Source organism: Mycetomoellerius zeteki, unplaced genomic scaffold (genome assembly GCF_001594055.1).
Source record: "Mycetomoellerius zeteki isolate Tzet28-1 unplaced genomic scaffold, Tzet1.0 scaffold31, whole genome shotgun sequence".
NCBI lineage: Eukaryota > Metazoa > Arthropoda > Insecta > Hymenoptera > Formicidae > Mycetomoellerius > Mycetomoellerius zeteki.
This window is the reverse complement of record NW_017257294.1, coordinates 2,150,993-2,172,201: the sequence shown is the minus strand read 5'-3', so window position 1 is coordinate 2,172,201 and position 21,209 is coordinate 2,150,993. Positions and strand designations below refer to the sequence as shown.

Genomic DNA, 21,209 nt, shown 5'->3' with positions numbered 1-21,209 from the left:
CGTTCAATACTTTCCCATTAAATGTGTGCGTGTATGTGAAGCGATCGCTTTTAAGTATCAAAGACATATTTCTCCCTTTACATTACGTCGTATTGATGCATGGATAACGGTTCGCAGACGTACATAACAGTAAAAAACAGTTTGTATTTGTGTAGAAACAATCTGCTCAAGTTCTCATTAAAATTTTATATTGAATTTTTAACATATCGAAGAGTTAATTTAACATTATGGAATTGTTTTTTTTTAAATATTTTGTGTTAAATTGATATTCAATATTTTTTAGTATTAAAATAATACAATTTATAATAAATAAACAAATAACATAATAAAAATAATGTTTTTAAAATGTAAATTCTAAGATAAATTGATAAAATGTGTTAATTTAACATACTATAAATGCTAATTTTAATGCAGAAACATGATTGTTTACAAATCAGTGTTGCGTTAATTTTTTACATAATATTTGTGTTATTTCCTAACATAATATTCATCTCATTTTAAATTAATACAAAAAAATTTGAGTAAACTATTTGAAAGACACAAAATGTGTTAAATTTTCCTGTATAAAATCTATGGCCAGTCTATGTTACAAATCTCGATAATATTTAACACTAAGAAATGAAGTATCTGGATTTTGCAAAACCCATTGAACATATATTCGAAGCATTACTATAATATAATATAAAACAAAATTTCATGTGTGGTTTTTCTCTACTTGGAATACGGTATCGGAAACATGATTCTTTCAAACGCGCGTTTACTGATAAAAAAATGATTCATCAAAGATTGACACAATCACCTATCGTGTGGTCGGCCGCTTTCTTTATTATCATTCGCACGATAGCGATATGAGACGATAAATCAAAGCGAGAGGGACATATTGAGACACGTCTACTTGGAAGAAACGGAAATGCGATTGCATTAGCACGAAACTGAGGCGAAGGATTTATCGAAGGTGATTGGTGAAATCATTCTCATGCACATACGTTTCCTGCTATGAAACATAGGATACACGTGCAATCTAAGGAGGGCTATATATATATATATATGCGACAAGTGTGTCTTAAATTTCCGCTCGAGATGATAAGTTCGACGAAAGAACGACAGAAGAGAACTCTGTCTCCTTTCTAATCAGATATAAATGAGGTGGAAGAAGTAGTAGTTAAACGAAAGGCTTAGGAATCCGAACGAGTGGCGTCACCGATAAGATGGTTTTAAATAATCAATCCTACGTGCAGTTAATCTCCCCGGTGAATTGTGCCACTGCACCGGCAGGCAGGAGAGATGAAGATGTTTTTTTAAATACTCATAATGTCGATGCGGGGCGGGTTCTCAAAACAAGCCTAAACCGAGGGGAAAATAAATTAGGTGTGCTTATCTAGCTAATAAATATTTAGCTAATAGTCAGTCTATTCCAGATACGGCCTGAAAAGTAACCCGATATTTATTATTGCCACTCGACGTCGTGGAATGCTCACAGCTGCGTTGACTTTTACGCGCTCTTCCATACGCACTCTTGCTTACGTTCGTTCTTTCTATACATATTTATTTGTCTACAAGATATAAACTACAGATATACAATCATGAAATTATCCGGATAATATGCCATCAACGATTTCTTCAATTTATTCGGGTGTTAAAAATTGTGGTTTTATGCATACAGAATTAATAGTTTATATTTAGACAACTGATATTATATAATAATATTATTACTACACTAATATATTTATGTTAATAGTTTATACATACCTAGACAACTAATTGTGGAACTAGTGCGTTATTACACCAATTTGAAGAAAAGTCTGAAGAAATCGTTGATTTTTATAGAGTCAAAAAAGTTACGTTACTCGAAAAAGATTGGAAAAATTAATTACTTTAGAGTATTACAAAATTATATTGTGCGTATATACGTTATGTTCTCATTGAGGTAATCATGACGAATGACGATTATGTTCTCGCGGGCGTCGTGTCGCATTCTGTGAAGGCAATCTTCTGAGCATCCGAGTCCCTGAAGAAGACACAGTTACCCGAGTCGCATATCACTATGTGAATTTCGCATTCAGGGAGCGCATTTAGATGCAGATACGGGCGCGGTTAAATAGCCGGAGCCATAGTGAGAAAGAGAGAGAGAGATGGAAATGATGAGAAAGGGGAGCCGGTGGTATAAAAGACGGTAAGAGGAGAGATAAAAGAAGAACGGGAGGAGAGACGGCTACCGGAGAGGGAGACAACGAGAAGGGGTGAAAGACGAGGATGGATGAAGATGAAGGAAGCGGAAGATGAAACGGTAAGATAGAAGCCTGAGTGCCACGTGCGAATCACGGCGGGCAGGTCTTTTCGCCGGAACTGCGACCACGATCAGCCACGTTTCATCAGCTGCAGAATGAACTCGGCTACCATGAGCATTCAACGGAAGCGGGATGGTGAGAGGGCGTTCTTTTTTCGGCAGGCAAGTTCCCAAATACTTTGGATAAAGGTGGTTGCTGTTCATCGAATATCGGAGTCATTATTATTGTATTATAAAAGCGATGCTCACAATCCCGAGCTCCAAAGTTCAAAACTCGATAAGTAAAAAAAAATTAAAATATAATAAAAAATTACAATTAAGAAATAAAAGTTGTCTTAGATTTAAATACTTTTAATAAAAAATAATAAGTAAAAAAAGTTTTTACATAATTTTTTTTTAATTTTGTAAAAATTTCTGGGTAAAATGGACTAAAAACTAGCTTTTACTGCCCAGTTACTATCCAAATAAGCATCCATAAACTCCATATCGTGATTCGTTCTCGTCACTTAAATGACATATCTATAATCGCCAATTGTTCAATCGACAATTCGATAAGACTAATTCGAAACTGCAAATAATATTTTAAGCGCAAATTCTGTTATCAATTTGCAATAGATTTTTCCCGAGCGAAAGTACCGACGAGGCTTCGACAAATTTCCGAATTATAATCGATCGAGAATTTAAAGATCGTCGGGAATTAAGCCTGGAATTAAGACTATCTGCTGTTTCTATCTTTATGGAGATAAATCTTTCGGTGCATTTATTCGAATCTATTACCAGTAGATTTTCTCCTGATGTCCTCGGAAATCCGTCACGATTCTTGTATATGCCTTTGGGTCTTCAATAATTTACTTTTAATGAGACATTACACATGAAAGTACACACAGAACAGTGTTTCCCTAAATTTGTTTCATTCATGTTTATTAGACTTTCTAAATGTCGGCTCTCTGTCTTTCTCTCTTTCTCTCTCTCTTCTTTCTCCTTTTCTTGCAATTGATCGTGACATTAGGAAACGAGTTCGGCCCGCCGCAGGACAATAAATTTTTTTGGATGAAAAGAACGGCAAGAGATCTCCCGATGGAATCACCAGCATTCGCCTTCGACTACGATCGACGGACACTCGTAAAAGGAAGAGACCGTTACTCTCAATGGACCAATGGCCTCTGTGTTTCTCGCCTTCCCATTAAGCGTGCGCGCGCGATCGCATCGCGCATCCCGTTTTCCTATTCATAGAATAAATTTCGACGAAACGCGCGAGACGAAAATCTATCCGATTTCAGAATCGTTACTGTTAGAAATCCGACTCGACGATTGACCTCTCGCGGAAATATCAAAAGATATCGAAATGCGCCGCTGAGAAACAGCTATAAGACCGAGGAATGTTTCTCCATCCGTTGAATTCTCGCGAGTCGCACTTTATCGAATTTCAGCCAAGTGCAAGTCGATATTCTCAAAGGGTGAGCGAAACTTCTTCATTTCGACGGTCATGATCGGATTACGACTTCTTAAGCATGGAAATTAGCTTGAAGTAAAGTGGCGAGAACGAAATCAAAGAGCGCCGTCGTTAGTCTTTCCTAAAGTGGCTTGGAATTTCAACAGAAAGTTTCTCGATTTCTTCTTTCGCTCTATTTTTCTTAAGATCTTACTTATCGATATTACGATATGGTAAATTCATTAAGTTATATATTCATTTAGACGATCAAGAAAAATAATATTTAATACGGTTCTTTAAAAAGTCAAAATACCAATACTCAGAATTCTGTTTCTCTCTCTCTGGTTCTCTTTCTGGCAACTAAAAATGCAGTTAAAAACCTGGAACAGAATTTAAATCAATGCGAAGTAAGCTACGGGGTCAGCGGGAAGGACGCTTAATTAGTTCCAGCGGTACGTTCCCTACATCTTTCATCGGAAGTCATCGTGATAGGGAGGGGCACCGAGATAGAATATATAATACGACGATAGAACATGAGCGTATATCTTTGGCCCTTATGCGAGTTTTGACCCTCGCCGCCAGCATCAAAGCATCTTTTCGCTCCGAGCCTTGTCCTCCCTCTGTCGACTTGCTCAAATACTCTGAGCTAATTCGGTTTACTTGTATATTAATAACTACCCTGCTATCAGTTGTAAAAGGGCGCGTATTTATCGTATTCGGGATATTAATGCCGACCGGAGAAGAGTGATTAAAATGACGGAAGAGCATCCACAAAGTCTTGATCGCTTCTTCCTACGTACGTTTAAAATGTAAGTATATAATCCTTTGATCTCTGCGCTTAATTAAGAGTTATGAAGAATCTAAATGTCTCTTAAATAATGAATACGTTTATCGAAGTGTATTCAATTAGAAATAATTTCGCACTCTTCCTCGCTTGTCACCCCACAAGTTGTCTTTCTGTTTGTTGACGTGACGGGCTTGGATACTTAATGTGTAGTGTGCGGTTAAATTGGATCCGGATCTTCACGAGAAAAATATTCATCCTCGGAAATAAATTTCCTGTCACGCATGATCGAAAATAATGATGTGCGTGAGAGGCGCATTAATCCCTATCCGAGCAAATCCTGATTAGGGCGAGTCGTGAGAACATTCTCGTTTTTATCAATCTTGCTTTCAGGCGACACGACTTCCTTTGGAGAGGATCGCTCGAGGAAACGGATCAGTCTGGACTAATCTAAGAGGATTCTCCACTTTAGTTCGCGCGTATGTTGACGCATTCTTCGTATAGTGAGGGGAACCACGTGAAACGTGAATTCCTCGACCCCGGGAAATGGAACATCGTCTCTCTCGTCATCTACGATCGTCAGGCAATGGACAAGTCTTGTCGCTCATCCGATCGATCTGCGGAACGTGCAAGACGTGGAATTCCGAGCGGGAGACTTGTCAGGATTGAATACGGAAGATCGCCGATAAGTATCAGAATTCGAAAGACGGAATGTTTGAAAAATCGATTTGGGACTACGGTTTCATATTATTAACGCATTTTTAAAGCTAAACGGTTGTCCATGCTTGAGTTTTATTTGTCCAGTGTGAGGAAGACGTTCGGAGTGTTAATAGGTGACGAGAATCGTACGGACACCAACACTTAGCGCCGAGAATACGAACCTTTGGGAGGAACTTTAAATGCTCGTAGGTGTAACTAATATCGCGGCCGTTTTTACGAGGAGCACGTGCGCTTAAGAGTTCACGGAAGAGAAAAAGAGACAGACAGAGAAGAGAGAGAGAAACATGTATTTGGACGCAGCACTTCCGACGGGTGAGATGGAATGGGGAGGTGCGAAGTGAACTCGAGTGGTTCACAGAGAACGAAGCGTGTAGTGAGAGCGTTCTTTTTCGGGTCATTCTCGAAAAAAAGATCAGACACCCGTGCGTGGTCCGCCGGCGTAGCCATCCCTCTTCGATCTGTTTCGTTCCCGCGGGGGGAGACGCGTCGAACGTTTAGCACCCAGAAAAATCAACAGCAGTCTCTAAGAACCTTTTCAAAGAGAGTGTTACGCTGGCCGATTAGAGCTGCGATACTAACAATCGACGTTGCGAGAGAAAGGAGTGAAAAAAGAAGAACGAGCACGCGTGTACCATTCGATCGTTTCATGATCGAGGACAAAAAAGGAAGGATTTTTGACAATTGAATAAAACAAATAAAGAATAAACAGTTTACAGAAAGAGGCAAGAAGCTTGTGGAATCTTGATGACAAGCAAAGAGTTATTAAATCCGTTTAAAGACAAATTACCTTTTCCGTTAAACAATGACATCCTGCATAAATGTTACTATAAAGTACCAAGTAAAGATTAGCATAGAGTAAATAATGGTAGAAGAAAATAATAGATATAATAAAAATTGCAATAAGCTTCGAGATATCCGATGAGTTTGTCGAGTCGCCAAAAAAATCAAAGCCGCCAGTTTATCGTCATGATCGAGCCGAAGCCTCGAACGCGAGATATCCGTGGCCGACACCCACGTAGGGTCACGAAGGAGGATGTCCCCCGTGCGCGAAACTGCATTCTCGGTGCCTACGATGTTTAAATAAACACCGAGTATCCCTCCTTTTCCCTTCTCCGGTCCGTCTTTTCGGCCGGCACCTCTGCCGGCGCGGTTGTATCACTAATTTGTCCGTTCAAACAAAAAGCAATTTGTTACCCGGTTGGACTGACTCACGAACCGAGCGGTGCATACGGTCCGACTGTGGAGCGCGAAGGAGGACGGGAGAGGAGGCGGGTGATGCTGCAGGAGGAGAATCGGCAGAGGAAGAGAAAGAGGAAGAAGAAGAGGAGAAACGGAGAGAGGTGGAGGCTGATTTAAACCTGTCTGGCGGCCCGCTGCGCGCTTAACAACTGAAAAACAAACATGGCGCCGAGAGAGCGCATCGGCCAGCGGGAGCCCACGTATGTGCCGCGTGCGTACCGAGACTATAAAGTGCTTCTGGTACCCACCGGAACCCGGCCAGTCGAGTTCCAAAAGATTTCTCCTCTTCGCGAGAGGAGAATTAAAAAAAAATACAGAGAGAGAAGAAAATGTCGGGAGATCCTGGAATTTTTTTCCATCTAGGCGTTCCTTTGTTACGATCGCTGGAAGAGAGGAGAGAGTTCCTGAATCGCGTGCAACGACCTCGCGAGAGAGTATTAATTTATGTTTGAGACATTTTTAATATTTCCCTTTGGCCACGCAGAAAAGGATGCCGAGCGTGCGCGCGAGCAAGCGAGCGGAATTCCTACGTCGACGGGAATTTCCCCGTGTTGCTGTTGGCACGTCGAATATTTCCGTGGAAATTCGCGATATTTAAGAAATTGTTTCGTTCTCCCCTCCTCCTCCCCCTATCGAGAAAGGGCGAAATCTTACTTTCGGATTCTCAATGTATCGCTTAAAAAGTCGAGCTATCGGAATGAATAATTTTCCTTCGTACCGAAGAGAAAAAAAAACAGATTTTTCGCTAAGATTTTAAGAAGTTTGATGTCTTCTATAATATGCGATAGAAATTTTGATCTACTTACACCAGGAGTGTTAGCTTGAGGTCCGAAAGGATATCTCGTCCAATCGAGTTTCTCCTCCGTCGTCGTGTCCAAGAGAACAACTGCAATCATAAAGAAAATGCATTGTTAGTAGTTTGAAATAACATCATAATAATCATAATAAATACTGTTTATTTCTTCTTCCTTCCTAAATTATAAGATAAAAAACAATGTATCTTATAAAGAGCAGCGAAAAATAACTTTGAAGAATTTTCAAATTTCTTTTCTATATTTTTATCAACTTCCACGATGCAATTCCTTCAACTGCCTTACTTCATACAATCGACATACTTATTGGAATAATTACACTACAATGTTACACGGAAAAACAGTTTTGCCGAAGTATCTAAAAATTTAGCCAGATATAAATCTGAAAATAATTTTGTTAGCCTAATTATGTAGAAGCCTCACAAACTAGTTGTTAGAAAATCAAAACTTTTTGCAGCGTTGCTCATCATTATGTTTGAGTTTCCTACATATAATCATTTTAATAATTCAACAAAATTATTTTCAAATCTGCATCTATCTAAATTTTTCAATACTTCAGTAAAATCGTTCTTTCTTCGTACAATTACAGAAGGCGAAACAAATACGAAATTAAAACAATAACCAGACTTGACTGAGCTTATCTTGAGAAAGACAGTAAGTATATGTGCTAAAGTCATCGTGAGGAAATCCACCCACCGAAGAGAGATGGGACTATAGGAGCACGTTCCCTCTAAAAATGGCGGATCGTTGAAAACGCGAGGGGTGAAAAAATACCGAGAGACGGTAGGCAAGAGGAGGGAGGGGAAGAGAGAGAGACATGTAAGGTTGGGAAAAAAACGGGAAGACCCGCTATATCGGTGCATTCGCGCAAGAACCAAGTTCCGCGCTCTGTCGTGTAGAGGTGGTGGTGGTGATGTTGGTGGTAGTGGTCGTATCGACCGGGTCTGGGCTGCCACCAACCCTCGATTCTCCTCTCTCCCTTTCGTCGATCCGTTCTTCCTCTCCTCGCCTCTCATCCACGCGCCCGGCACATTCCTCTCTTCTCCTCCGTCCATTCGTCTCTCTTCTTTTCGCCTCGCGTTCTTTGTATCTCCAGCATCTTTTCTCTTTTCAGCCTTGACAGCACGTCCGTCCTTCCTTCCTGTATCTCCTTTTCATCGTTTCCTTTCTTATGTTCTTTCCCCGCCTTCCTTCCTCCCCTTTTATTTTTATACAATCATTTAATTCTCCCCCCTTCTAGTTTTCCTTCATCTCGCAATATTCGTCTAAACCTACATTGAATTAGGTTGATTGTATCACTGGTCTCTAATAACGATTGTCCTTAGAGTTTCTATCTGGATACCGGGTCTTTGAATTTCTAGACCAAAGCGCGACGCGAATGCAACACACTCATCCACTCATCTCTGACAGCACGAAATCTCAAAGGTGAAAACTGTATGCTGTAAAATCCATTTTTGTTTATACCATTTTTTTGGACCCTTTTCCCTTTTATTTCCTCGCCCATCGATCTCCCATCCCGCCACCGATCGAATCGACAGAGGCACTCGCGCGAACTGCAATTATCTCGCTGCATCCAGACCGATGCGGAGTGGAGTGTGAGCGACAGGTCGCGTGCTCAAAACAAAAAAATTGTGCCGAATGTAACTTTGGGATTAATCTGGGACGAAGTTCTGGTCCAACAGAGACCTAAACAAATTTTTAGGCGATTCCAACCTAAATTGCAAAAAATAAAACTTTCTCTCTGTTGTAACAATTTTTATTTTCTATCTAAATAAAAGGATCCGATGTATTGCACGGACGCTTCATGGGATACGTGTACCTATATTTTGGAATGCGCGAGAGTTTGATAACGGCGAGCATTAATATCGCAAAAGGGATACTCCATTTTAAGCCGAGGGATCAGTTGCCCTCTAAGCCATATCATTGTGAAGAGTATCTCGCAGGAGTGGAGTTTGCACTGCAGCGTGCCGATCTAATTCGAGTGCTCTCATGAAGAACTTCGGATATATAAGCACGCGCGTCTTCGCACAACCGAATTCACGGAGTAAGATCCGAGAGAGAGTTTCCTCCTTCTCTATCGCCTTTATCGCTCCTAATAAACTTCGTAGAAAGCTTGGCAGATTGACCTCAGGATTATTCTCTAATACTGACGAGATTTACTCAATGAATATCCGACTCAATCCGCGGCGTTATAATAATGTTTCTTCAAATTTGCATTTTAGACAGCGCCGTTTCCACCTTCTCGCGTTACGTCGAAGAAGATATCTATTTCTTGAAGGCCGAACGTACGAAGAAGTGAATTATGGGATGACAAACCTCTCGGATCGATCTGACGCTACGTAGTGACACGAATGAACTTGAGCCACGTAAGAAAAAGATATGTCTCCGTATAGAAACTATCGAGTTTACTCCGAGCCATTTCCAATCTATACACATATAGCTATATCGCTGTACCACCAGCTGTGTAGGGTAATTCCGGGATAAGATAACTATAGTTACTAGCATGGATGACCGCGGAAAGAAACGTACTGAAGTACTCCGTAATAATTTCGACGAGCATGACTCTGGCAACAATTTCAATCGACTGTCATGACGTTTTAGTAACTATTCAACCATATCACTATAGCGGCTATTAAAGGGACCGCAAGCGCTGGCCATTTTCCTCGTTTAAAAGGCTATAAAGGTTGCATTTCCTTTTATCCACGATCAATTGTAACGGTCAATTTGAAGTCAATTTTATGATACTAAAAATTGAATACAGATTTTCTTTAGGAGAGAAAGAGAGAGAGAGAGAAAGAACAAAATCAATCAAATTTTTATTAAACAAATATATAAAACATAGAAGGATTTAGAACGTTCTATCTCTACATAGAAAAAATGGTTTTGCTGAAGTATTTAAAAATTTTGCTAGATACAGATCCGAAAACGATTTTGTTGGACTACCAAAATAATTTTGTAGGACTCAAACACGATATGAGCTGTAAAAGATTTAATATTCTAGCAACCAGCCTGGAGTGTCTCAAGTACCTATATTTATTTTAATGATTAGCAAAATTATTTTCAGATCTATATTTCCCGCTAAACTTTTAAATGCTGCAAAACTGTTAGTCTCTCTTTCCGTGTATATCAATCATACTTATATCACGTTATATTTTCACTGCGGCTTCAATTTTGCTGCGACACACGCATTTTAATACTTAATTTAAGTCTTGATTTATGTATACTTTGACACTTATCCTTCGAGGATTCATTTTAGGGCTAGCATAAATTTCACAACTTTGATCGACTAATGCTGTACCTCGGGATTACCTCGCCACAAGTGCGAGGCATCACGAAGGAAAGATAACGGTGTGGTTTAAGGATTCTATGCTGGTCGACCGCATCTATGATGCGCGATCATCGACGCGAAAAGAGAAAGTGCAGCCGCCCGCCGGTATACGAGATGACGCGACGGCGGCGGCTGTCGCATGCCGGTGCAGCCGTTACGTATCGTGCGTGTGACACGTGCATTATGCGCCTTCGCCTGTTGGACACGTGTCACATGACGCGAGCCACTCGCGGCGTGTGTCGTCGTGGAATGTCGAGAAGAGGAGCGGCGGGAATAAGAGAGGGAAACAAAAAAAAATTACGGACGTGCTCCCTCTTTCTCTCTCGTGACTTGGATAATAACCGAGGAAAATGCTATTACGTACGTTCGGTAAAAGCTTGCGGGTAAACGAAACAGGAAGAAAACACGATGTCGCGACGCCGATCATCTCGCGGGCAATGCCAGCGCGATGTAACCGTTATTTTGCAGGATGTTCTGCGGTCGTTGGACGTAAGTAATGCGAACGTTCAAGTACACTCTATCGTATATCGGATAACTTTTCATAATAATAAAAAAAGTTTAGAAACGTGTAGCGCTTAAGAAAGTGATCAATGAATAACATGTTTCCAGTAGACGTTGAAATTATTAAAGTTTAAGAATATATATAATTTTCCTAGACGAAAATACCGCTCCTTCAGAGATTCTGTATTATCTGTTCTAACTTTAAATATTATCCTTGATATTATCTATTCTAACATTTGAAAATACACGAATCTACTTGAATCCCGTGTTGCTAAAATGTAAGTAAAATATATATAAGACAATATCACGAACGACGCATCTATAGAAACTATTAATATCTAATTTTTCGATTAATCTTTTTTCAAGAAGTAATAATATATTTTTATGCAAAGAATTGTTAGGAATGGAAATCACGTAATTATTTTTAGGAAAATTATTTTTATTATAATAAAAAAATTTTAGAAACATGTAGCGCTTAAGAAAATGATCAATAAATCACGTTTCTAATAAACGTTGAAATTGAAATTATTAAAATTTAAGAATAAAAAATTTTCCTCGACATATTTTTTATTGGTTCTGGAGACTTTCCTTAGATGTACAGTTACTCTTTTCAAGAGCAAAATGAGGTCTGATAGTAGCTACACAATGCATGAGATGCAAGGTGAAAGAGCACGCTCCGATTTGCGGCTGACATCCGAGAAAACAAGCTCATCCTGAAAGAGCATTCCGTTCCCGAATTCGACGCGATCGTGGATCGACAGAGACAAGCAGACAAGACAATCATACACGACTCGAGACAACTTCACTAGTTGTGGGAGGAAAGGCAGAACGGAGGGCTGACGGGAGGTGAAAGGACACGGCGCAGAGCCCCTGTCTCGAATTACTATTCCCGCGTGTGTTTACCGACGAGCGGAAACGACTTAACGGGCAGGTCGGTCGTCGTGAAAACGACGATACATCCTTCCTGCCTTTTGCTCCATCCTGTTCTCGCAAACATTCTGATTCGTGCGCGTTTCACAGGGTGTCCCAAAAGGGGCAATAATTTAACAATTACATTCTATATGACATTTCAACGCGATCTTTCCTCTAGGAAAATCTTCTACGACGACACGCTGTATTTTTAAATTTTTTAACATGATCAAATGTACCCTGAGGAGTAACAACTTTTTTCATAAAAATTCTATTACTATAGGAATATCCTTGAAACCACGAAGTGAGAGGTGAAATTTTACAATCTACATATTTATAAGTAATTGCTTTCGTTTGATGGAACTTCTTACTTTTCAATGCTAAGTAACTTTTAATTACACGAAATTTTCAGCATAGAGAGCGTCTAAAACTATTTTGGGGCGTCCTGTATGCACGTTCGCAACATGCATAGATCTTTCTCTCTGTAGATGTGCGTGTATATACGCGTGTGCGAGTATGTGTGTGCGTGTGTAACCGGTGTACAACGTGGTCCCGCGAGAGGTACCGAATTTAAATTTCAAATTTGGAGCGTGTCGCAGGGTGTGACGGTATGCATAGCGTTGCCCGCCGGCTCTAACTCACTCCACCGATGGTGCGTCTTCGGCCCCTCTGGCCCCTCCCCCTTCTTCCCTTGCCCTTTCGGTCCTCTGCGCGCGGCCTCCCCCCTTTTCCCGAATCTACCCAGTACGTATCCAGCACGGTTCCTCTTATTCCTTCCATTTATCTATCCATCTCGATTTTTCATATTATTCAAACGAGAGAGGAATCTGATCTTATCGATCGGCAAAAGAAGTCCCCACTTATAAACGTTCTCGACTGAAGTGGTATCCGACGGTACGCTGTACTTTCCCTCATGCACATGTTTTCAAGTCGATTTGGGGTCGACCTCGTTTTAACAGAAATTTGTTTCGCGATACTATCTACAAAGTAAGCTGATTCGTCGCGGTATACCTATGTCACATTTGCTGAAAGTGAGTAGAAACCATGTCACGGATGCAAATCTAATATTGAATGGTTTAACTTCGATTAGATACAGCGGTGTAGTAATTAGTTAGCGTCAGATTTCTCTCAAAGTGTTCGCATCGTCTATGACAGCGAAATCGACATCATAATCGATGAAAGACGCAAACATTCGATAAAGTTAAGTTTTAAAGCCGAGTATAAATACTTGTAATAAATCTTTTATCGATTGCGAAAAATTAATTCGAAAAAAAAAGGAAATTAATTATACATTAAGTTTTTCAATCCTTTAAGAAAAGGTGTTAATTTATTATTCATTGTTGCATATTACTCATAATTCTGAAGTTTCAGATTCAGAACCCAATAAGTAAGAAAAAAATTAAAGTATAATAAAAAATTACAATTAATTAATAAAAGTTGTCTCAAATTTAGATACTCTTAATAAAATATAATAAATTAAAAAAAAGATTTTATATTATTTTTAAAAATTTTGTTTTGCAAAAATTTCGGGGAAAATCTGATTAGGAACTGGCTGAATTTATTGCCTAGTTACAATCCAAACAAGCTCAAACTGGCAAGAATCTAACCAGTCAATTTCTAATTAATTTTTTACTTGGATACCGACTCTTTCGCAATTAAACTCAGGTAATTTATATCCGAACTCGGACAGCTTATATCAAGATTGACAGTCTTATATTGAAGAAATACTGAAATTACGTCTTGACATATAGTGTTTCGGTTCAAACGATCGCGTCAGTAGTTAACGAGCTAAAAGAGACACCGCGAGAGTCCGAGGTCCGATCTCCTCTTTCTCGTTTCCCAAGTCCGAACCTTCAGGAATCAATCGACCCTGATCGGCCTCGGTTGCCGACGTCGGCTGCTCAGCTTATCTCCCGTGACTTCCAATCTAGCTTGCGTAAGGTGACACCGTTCTGTCTTTCTCTCCTTCTGTCCATTAGCTGTCGATCGATGCACAATGCATACCTCTAATCAGAGAGCGACTCACGCGCTCGCTCGTCCTCCCTACGACGAAAGAAATCGTTTCTCGCGACGATAAATCAATAGCTCAGGTCACCAGAAGAAGGAGATGGATGAGTGACGTAACGAGCCTGTTCTTTCCGTACGGTCCTCACATATAAGAGGGTCGACCCCTCGCGCTTGTATATCCAAAGAGACGCACGATTGAATCGCGAGCTCAAGAGAACCTGTTGCCCGTCACGAGGACGATTAAGATTACGATTTCGTCTTCCGCACGCGCGCACGCACGGTACGCACAGACGAGATCAACGGGCCTGATCTCACGATGATATAATATCGTTACCGTTCCGCGGTTATCATTCACCGAAACCCACCCGCGGTGTCGGTTCCTGCTAATGCTCGACTCTCACGAGCGGCAACGGAGATTTTGTGTGTGCGCAGCTTCCAGAATCTTCTCTCTTTCTCTTTCTCTCGGAAAGGAGCAAGATCGTCATCGGTTTCATCAAGATCGGCAAGGACACGTAAACGCGAACAGGCAACGTTACGCTCACCGTCGTGTTTCCCATCGTGCTCGCGCATCGAGGAAGTATTCCAGATTTTGATACCGTTATCCAGATTCCATCTTTATCCCGAGCGGTTTGCATTTTGTACGTAGCGTCTCGGGCGAGGCCGCTTACTTATCTCGCCTCCATCTTCGCTCTACGATTCTTAGGGTTTAACGAAATATCCGCTTGAAATAGTCGGTCTATTCGATTGTGCTCGATCGACTTCGATTATTATTGTACTCGTATTTCGTGAGTCCAACGATGGTACATCGCGAAACATTTAAAAATAGCTACAATCAATAGATGAAGATGTTTTCAAATTAAACGTGACGCGAAAATTAAAGAAGCAATTATTTCTTTCATGATAAGTAATTTAAAAAATTAAGTTACAATTGACTAACTCTTTCTCTCTCTCTCTCTCTCTCTCTCTCTTGTAATTAAATAAATTATGTTCTTGTAAATTATCTGAAATTTCTCTTAGAACATCTTGATTACTGAGTCATTCCGATCACAATCACGACTCTAAACGGTTGGCCATCGCGCCGATGTTGAGTTGAATTGCAAATCGGATAGTGCGCGTCATATACACACGGCGATCGATCAGCGGTGAGAGAACTGGATGTCCGGATGGTCTTCGCGAGTGAGGAAGTCACGTTTCGCAATTCCGCGTCTCGAATAGTCCATAATGCGACGAGGGGCGTATGTGCACTCACCTAACTGGAGCTCTAGAATAGTACAATCCTTTCATCTAAGCCGATAATTTTCATATTGACTATTTCGATTTTTTACTCGATGATTTATCGCTCTATATAAGTAAATAATAAATAATAAGTAAGCTTAGTAAATAAACGAATAAATAAATAAGTAAGCTTACTCTCTGAAATCTTTGGAGTGGAATCTAACTCTTAAAAATTGGCAATTGAACCACTCTTTTTCAATATCGACGCTTAATGATTACTCTTTAGAATTAGATTCCACTCCAGAGATTAGAGTAGTAATTTTAGAGTAGTAATTCTTAAATATGATGGTTATTAGATCAAATATGGCGGACTTTTGTAACTACTGTGGTACATCTAGAGTTCTACACCTATAATCTGCCAGCATTTGCGCTCTCGCTCAACTCGTTCGGTAGATCAGCCGCGCGGTACAGACGAACGAGTACGGAATGAACGAGCGAAGAAACGAACGAGAATGAGAACGACGCGACAGTTAGAGAAGGAGAAAGGGACGGAAAGAGAGGTACGCCAAGAAGAGAGACCACCTACGTCTTCCGACGCGCGCCCAGCGGATATTCAAGAGACGGTGTACGTTCGTTCTTCCACTTTATTTCGGCTCTAAAAATGCTGCTACGAGGCCCATCGTGACACGAGTGTCGCGCGGCTTGTCTTTTTCCGACTTATTCTCTCTTTCTCTCTCTCTTTCTCTCCTCTCTCGTCCAATGTATAGAAATCTTTTCCTCTCTCCTTCAGTTCCAACGAGCGACGCCTCCGTGCCTTTGCTTTAACAGCCTTCCAATTTGTCAGAATCCCTCTCTGCCCCTCTCTTCTTCTCTCTATCAATTATCTTTTCTTTAAGTCTCTCTTTCTTTTTTTTCTCTCTTTTTCTCAATCCTCACTCATCCGCTACCGTCCATCTATGTGCATCCCTTCTTTAGTACCGGTGTATCATACCTCGAATCGTTTGGCAGGGTGTCGTTGACTCATTGTGCGAGCTTCGCATATGCCCCAATAGGGATCCCCAGTCTAATCCATATTGTATAAAAGGGATCGTGATATAATCAACGCGTAGTTTGATATAGATACATTGACGACTTTCATATCTACGCTTCATATCTAAATAAAGTTACTAGATAAATTGAGGAAAGAAGATATCTTAAGAAGATATCCTAGAGCCTAATTTTTCTTAGAACTCTGTTGAATATATCTTTATCATTTCTATTTAAGAAAGTAACTAATAGATCAGAATCAAAGGTAATTGATCTTAGACATTAATAATGTACATTTAATAATGATATGCTTTCCTTTTTAAAATGTATTTCTTTCTCTCTTTTTTAAAAACGGAATTTTATAAACATACAGTAATTAAAACAACGTCTATCATAATTATCAGGCTTGAAAGATTAATGGAAAATTTAGATGTACATAGAATCTTAACGTACAATACATAGACATCGATTTCCATCCTAAAATTTATTCTTCGACTTCATTTATCGCGTCAGGCTTCGTCATCTTCCGATCGCGGAAGTAGCTCTCTGAATCTCTCGTAGATGAAATTACCCTTCTCCAATGATGGACGAGTGAGGGGAAAAATAACATAGGGAAGAGGAAAAGGGAAGATTCCCCGGGAGGACGAAAAAATATGAGGTGCTCGGTAACTTAACCCCCGGTCTCCCGTCTCTGCGGGGTCCCGCAGTCCCCCAGCTTACCATCGTGGGTTCGACTGGGCGGTATAAGAAAGGCGGCAGTGGCGGTGGGAGGGTAAAGGGGGGTACGGATGCGACGCGATGGTAGACGTGGTTCTGAACTCGGCCCACGCCATGGACCAGCGTCACATGGGTGGAATTACCATTTACATAGCGTTATTATGTTTGCGTATAATGTATGTACACATGTTAAATCAATTATTTAGAGAATCTCTCTCTCTCTCGATATCGCGGGAAACCAAGCGGTCCTCGAGAGAACGATAGAGAAGAGAGGAGGAGGAGAGGAAGAAAGAGAGATAGTGAAGGGGGATTAGATTATTCAATATAGAATCTCTCCTCTCTTCTTTCTTCGTTTCCTATCTTCCAACTTCCTTTCCCTCTCGTGCCAGCGGCGCTCTTTGCATATGGATCTTGAATTTCAATTGTGCTTTTCAAGTACATCCCCCCATTCTTTTGTTTCCGCCCCGGCACTTCCCAAACCCACCCTCTTATCCATCTCTCTTACCAATGATCTCTCTCCTCGAGTCCTCTTTCTTCTTCTTCGCTTTCTCGTTCCTTGGTGTTTTTGGCATAAAAAAGAGAAGAAGAAAGAAAGAAGAGCTTATTAATATTTAAAGATGAACCTCCTAAAAATTCATGTGAACATATGTGATAGAAAAACGGTCTCATAAAAGCAATTACATAAATCCAGATGAAAGATACGAAAGAAACGCGGCAGAGAAGAAACTATTAAACGAGTAATATATGAAGATAAAGTAAAAAAAAGTAAATTTTTCTTGCTGTCATAAATAAACAAAAAAAATTGACAAAAATGAATTATAATACGACAATATTAAATGACCAAATTTCTCAATATTTTAGCTTTCTGAATGTAAATTAGCTACGTATCATCATAAATAAGAACAAACGTAAATGATTAGCAAACGAGAAAGAAATAAAGAAAATCAGAAGCCAAGTTGTATCAATCATTTATGTTGGGATAAGGCCAATTCACCGAAATGTTTATTTGTTTCCGTGCATCGTATAGTCCAACCAACCAAATCCAAATAAATAAGAACCACCTCCCTTTTCTCATCCTTTACCCGTTCATAAATTTTCCCAGTGGGTATTAACGGTGGATGATACGTGCAGCCGCGACGATGCAGCCTTCGTGGTGTAAAGCGGGCTTTAATTTATCTTATGACCCCCGTGCCGCGGCGCGTGCATGTGCCCATGAGAGAATGAGAGAGAGAGAGAGAGAGAGAGAGAGAGAGAGAGAGAGGAGAAGGAGAAGGAGAGAGAAAGATAAAAAGCGGTTTCTGTATTAGCATGTAAATCACATCGTGTGAGGCTTTTTGGAATAGAAACCTTCCGTCCCAGACGCGACAGCGATAATCGAATTCTCTAATCTAAAACAACGAGGAGACCTGTGTAAGCGGAGGATTTGGCGACCGTGTGACTACGAGAGCTCGTCTCTCTTCGCTCTTCCTTTTGCTTGATTCACCACTCCGTTCGATACACCTTGGCCTCTGCCGATCTCCTTTCTCTTTTTTTTTTCTCGCGGACTTAAGTCGCGTATTACTATGTAAATTGCTATCAGACCGCGATAATCAAATTAATCGTCCCAAACGATCGTCGGACAAAGTGAACCGTACGATCGATCTGGTCCGTTCAATCTCTTTGTCTTTCTCACTCTACAGATTCACATCATCAGGGAAGAAAAATAAATGCGCTTGACAACATGCTTCAGCCCGATTTTGCCTCGTTCTTGATCATTTCTCGTCGAACGCCAGGGTGATTCGGTCTCTTCCGTGTTTGCGCCGCGCACTGGTCCGGTTTTTCAAATTGCTGAATCTCACATCACTATGTAAATTACTGCGTGATTTCTACAAGGAGGCATCCCTATGCCGTGATCGCGATAATTAAATTAATCGATCTAAATGTCTACCGAAAAATCGTCCTCTGTCCTGAGGAGAACCAAAAGAGGGAGAGAAAGAGCCGAACCGGACCGACTTCAATTCGGCCGATTATATTTCTCGTTATTCTTTTTAATTGGCTCGGCGCGATCTCACCGGTGGATGCGACCGGTAAAAAAAAAAGAGGATAAATATCTCGTTAGAATCGGGTGGGCCACATCGCGTCCCGCTCCTCTCGCCTACGCTTTATTATTTTTCTACCGCATCGTCGATTCGCCGAAGCGATCAACGAAAATCATCGGAAAATTGCCGCTGCCCGGCGCCGCGTCGCGACGCTCTGCTTTTATCCGAGATTTATGCGGGTCAGTAATCCCGCATACCAATAATCCCCACATGCGAACGAGACGCGATCGGCACATATATATCCGGCTTAATCAACAACGCCGAGGGAAAAAAAATAATTCTCGATCGTCACAATTGCACATATAGACGAGAAATATTCCAAATGTATATATAAGGTCGTAGAACCATGAAAGGCAGTGCGGGGGAACGTGGGACACCTCGTATATTTTCCTCAACGCGATTTGTCGGCCACCTGTCCGATCGGCAGTTTATACGACTCGGTAATTTTCACATACCGAGAATATTAGATACACGTCGAAGCGTTCCTGCGGCTGCTACCACATGCGTACAAGTATTTACATGTGTATCTGTGTGTATCTGAGCGTACCTATATATGTGTGTGTGTGTGTGTGTGTGTGTGTGTGTGTGTGTGTGTGTGTGTGTGTGTGTGTGTGTGTGTGTGTGTGTGTGTGTGTATACATAGTCGATGCCTGATCGCGATGTGCCACGATTTTGCACGTGTCTTGCACGCGTTTCTCTCCCTTGCTTGGTATACACGCTGCGAACACAATTTATCGAGAGAGAGAGAGAGAGAGAGAGAGAGAGAGGAAAAGAGAGAAGGAGACCGGTTAATGCATCCCAAGAATCTATTACCAAGCTCCCAATATTATAATTATTTTATTAACGGTTCACTCATTATGTTCCTTTTTATGGGCGAGCAATGGCGAATATAATTTTTTTTTTCGCTTTTTCCTTTCGTCTCTTTTTGTCCTCGTTCCTTACGCTACTGATTCTTCCTATATAGCGCCTTCCATAAAAGTGTCCGCTTTGTCGGAGAACGTATCCTTGGAATTCGGATGACGAATCGAGCTTCAGTCTACAAACATGTTCGATTAATCGTACGATGTGTTCCAAGAAGGTAGTACTTGCTTTATAAATTATTTTAGCATGTCACTGATAATGAATATAATCAAGAACTTGGGAATGGGAAACAGATAAAAATCAAGATTATCATTTTGATACATCCAATTGCAAAAAGCTACTTAATTGCATGCAACAAAAAGTCTCGTGCAATAAATAATGCACTGCTGTGTCGTCATTTTCACTAATATATAGCGGTACATGGAATTTTATTAACAGCCTCCAAAATGAGTGGATTTCGAATGGACGAAGACACCGGCAATTCGTAGAAATAATTATAAAATAGAATCGCGGGATTCGATTGAGTCACGGCGATGGCCATTCACACAGATATAATTTCCTAAAAAAAACCGCGATATTGATCAGCGAAGGCTGGTCGGTTCGTTCGAGGAGTCGTTAATCAGCACGATGAGAGCGATGAGAGGGTTCATTAGCAAAGCGTTCGCTCTCGCGGTCGAAGGAGATATTTGCGGTTTCTCTTTCCTTTCGCTCTCTTTCTTTCTCTTTTTCTCTCTTTCTTTCAGCCGGTCGACGTTCCCAGGAATCTTTCAATTTCAGCTTACAGAGTGGGGTATATCCTCGCATGCGTTGTTAAGACCAAGATTTTATGACACGATCCGAAATAACGAGGAACCTGAGTCAGCACCGCGCATAAGTTATCTCGTTTCATTTCTCCCTCGAATCACCGGTCGAGTTCCATCGGCGGTGACCTCGGTGGTCCACGCAATGGAAACGGCGAACGATCTTGTCAAAGTATCGTCTCGTCCAAATCTCGGGTCATCCAAAGTGTCTTGATGCTCGATAGCCGATTATGTCATTGACGCGGCTATTACAGGGTTTTTTGCAATGCATCCTAACAATCGAACAAATAAACGAGACGATAAACGTCACATTTCGGAACTTAGTACAGTAATCCAAAAGTTTACAGAAAGTATCGATACGATAACGACGCGTTTTACATAACCCTACATGAGCGCAGAGTCATTTCTCGAGCTGCAGTTTTAACGCGTTAATATCGACGTAACGGTCGGATTAGCGGAATTTGAAACATGGCCGTGTTAAAATCTTGAAACT

At 40.8% G+C, this 21,209-nt stretch overlaps 1 protein-coding gene across 10 annotated transcripts in view; it reads right to left on the bottom strand.

The window, feature by feature from the left end:
• Positions 1-21,209, bottom strand: part of Eph (Eph receptor tyrosine kinase) — a 97,582-nt gene that overhangs the window by 28,967 nt on the left and 47,406 nt on the right. For all 10 annotated transcript variants that reach the window (XM_018451254.1, XM_018451259.1, XM_018451260.1 and 7 more), the window contains exon 3: positions 7,269-7,348. In XM_018451254.1, the coding sequence (XP_018306756.1) occupies positions 7,269-7,348 (80 nt within the window). The remainder of the gene's footprint in view (positions 1-7,268; positions 7,349-21,209) is intronic.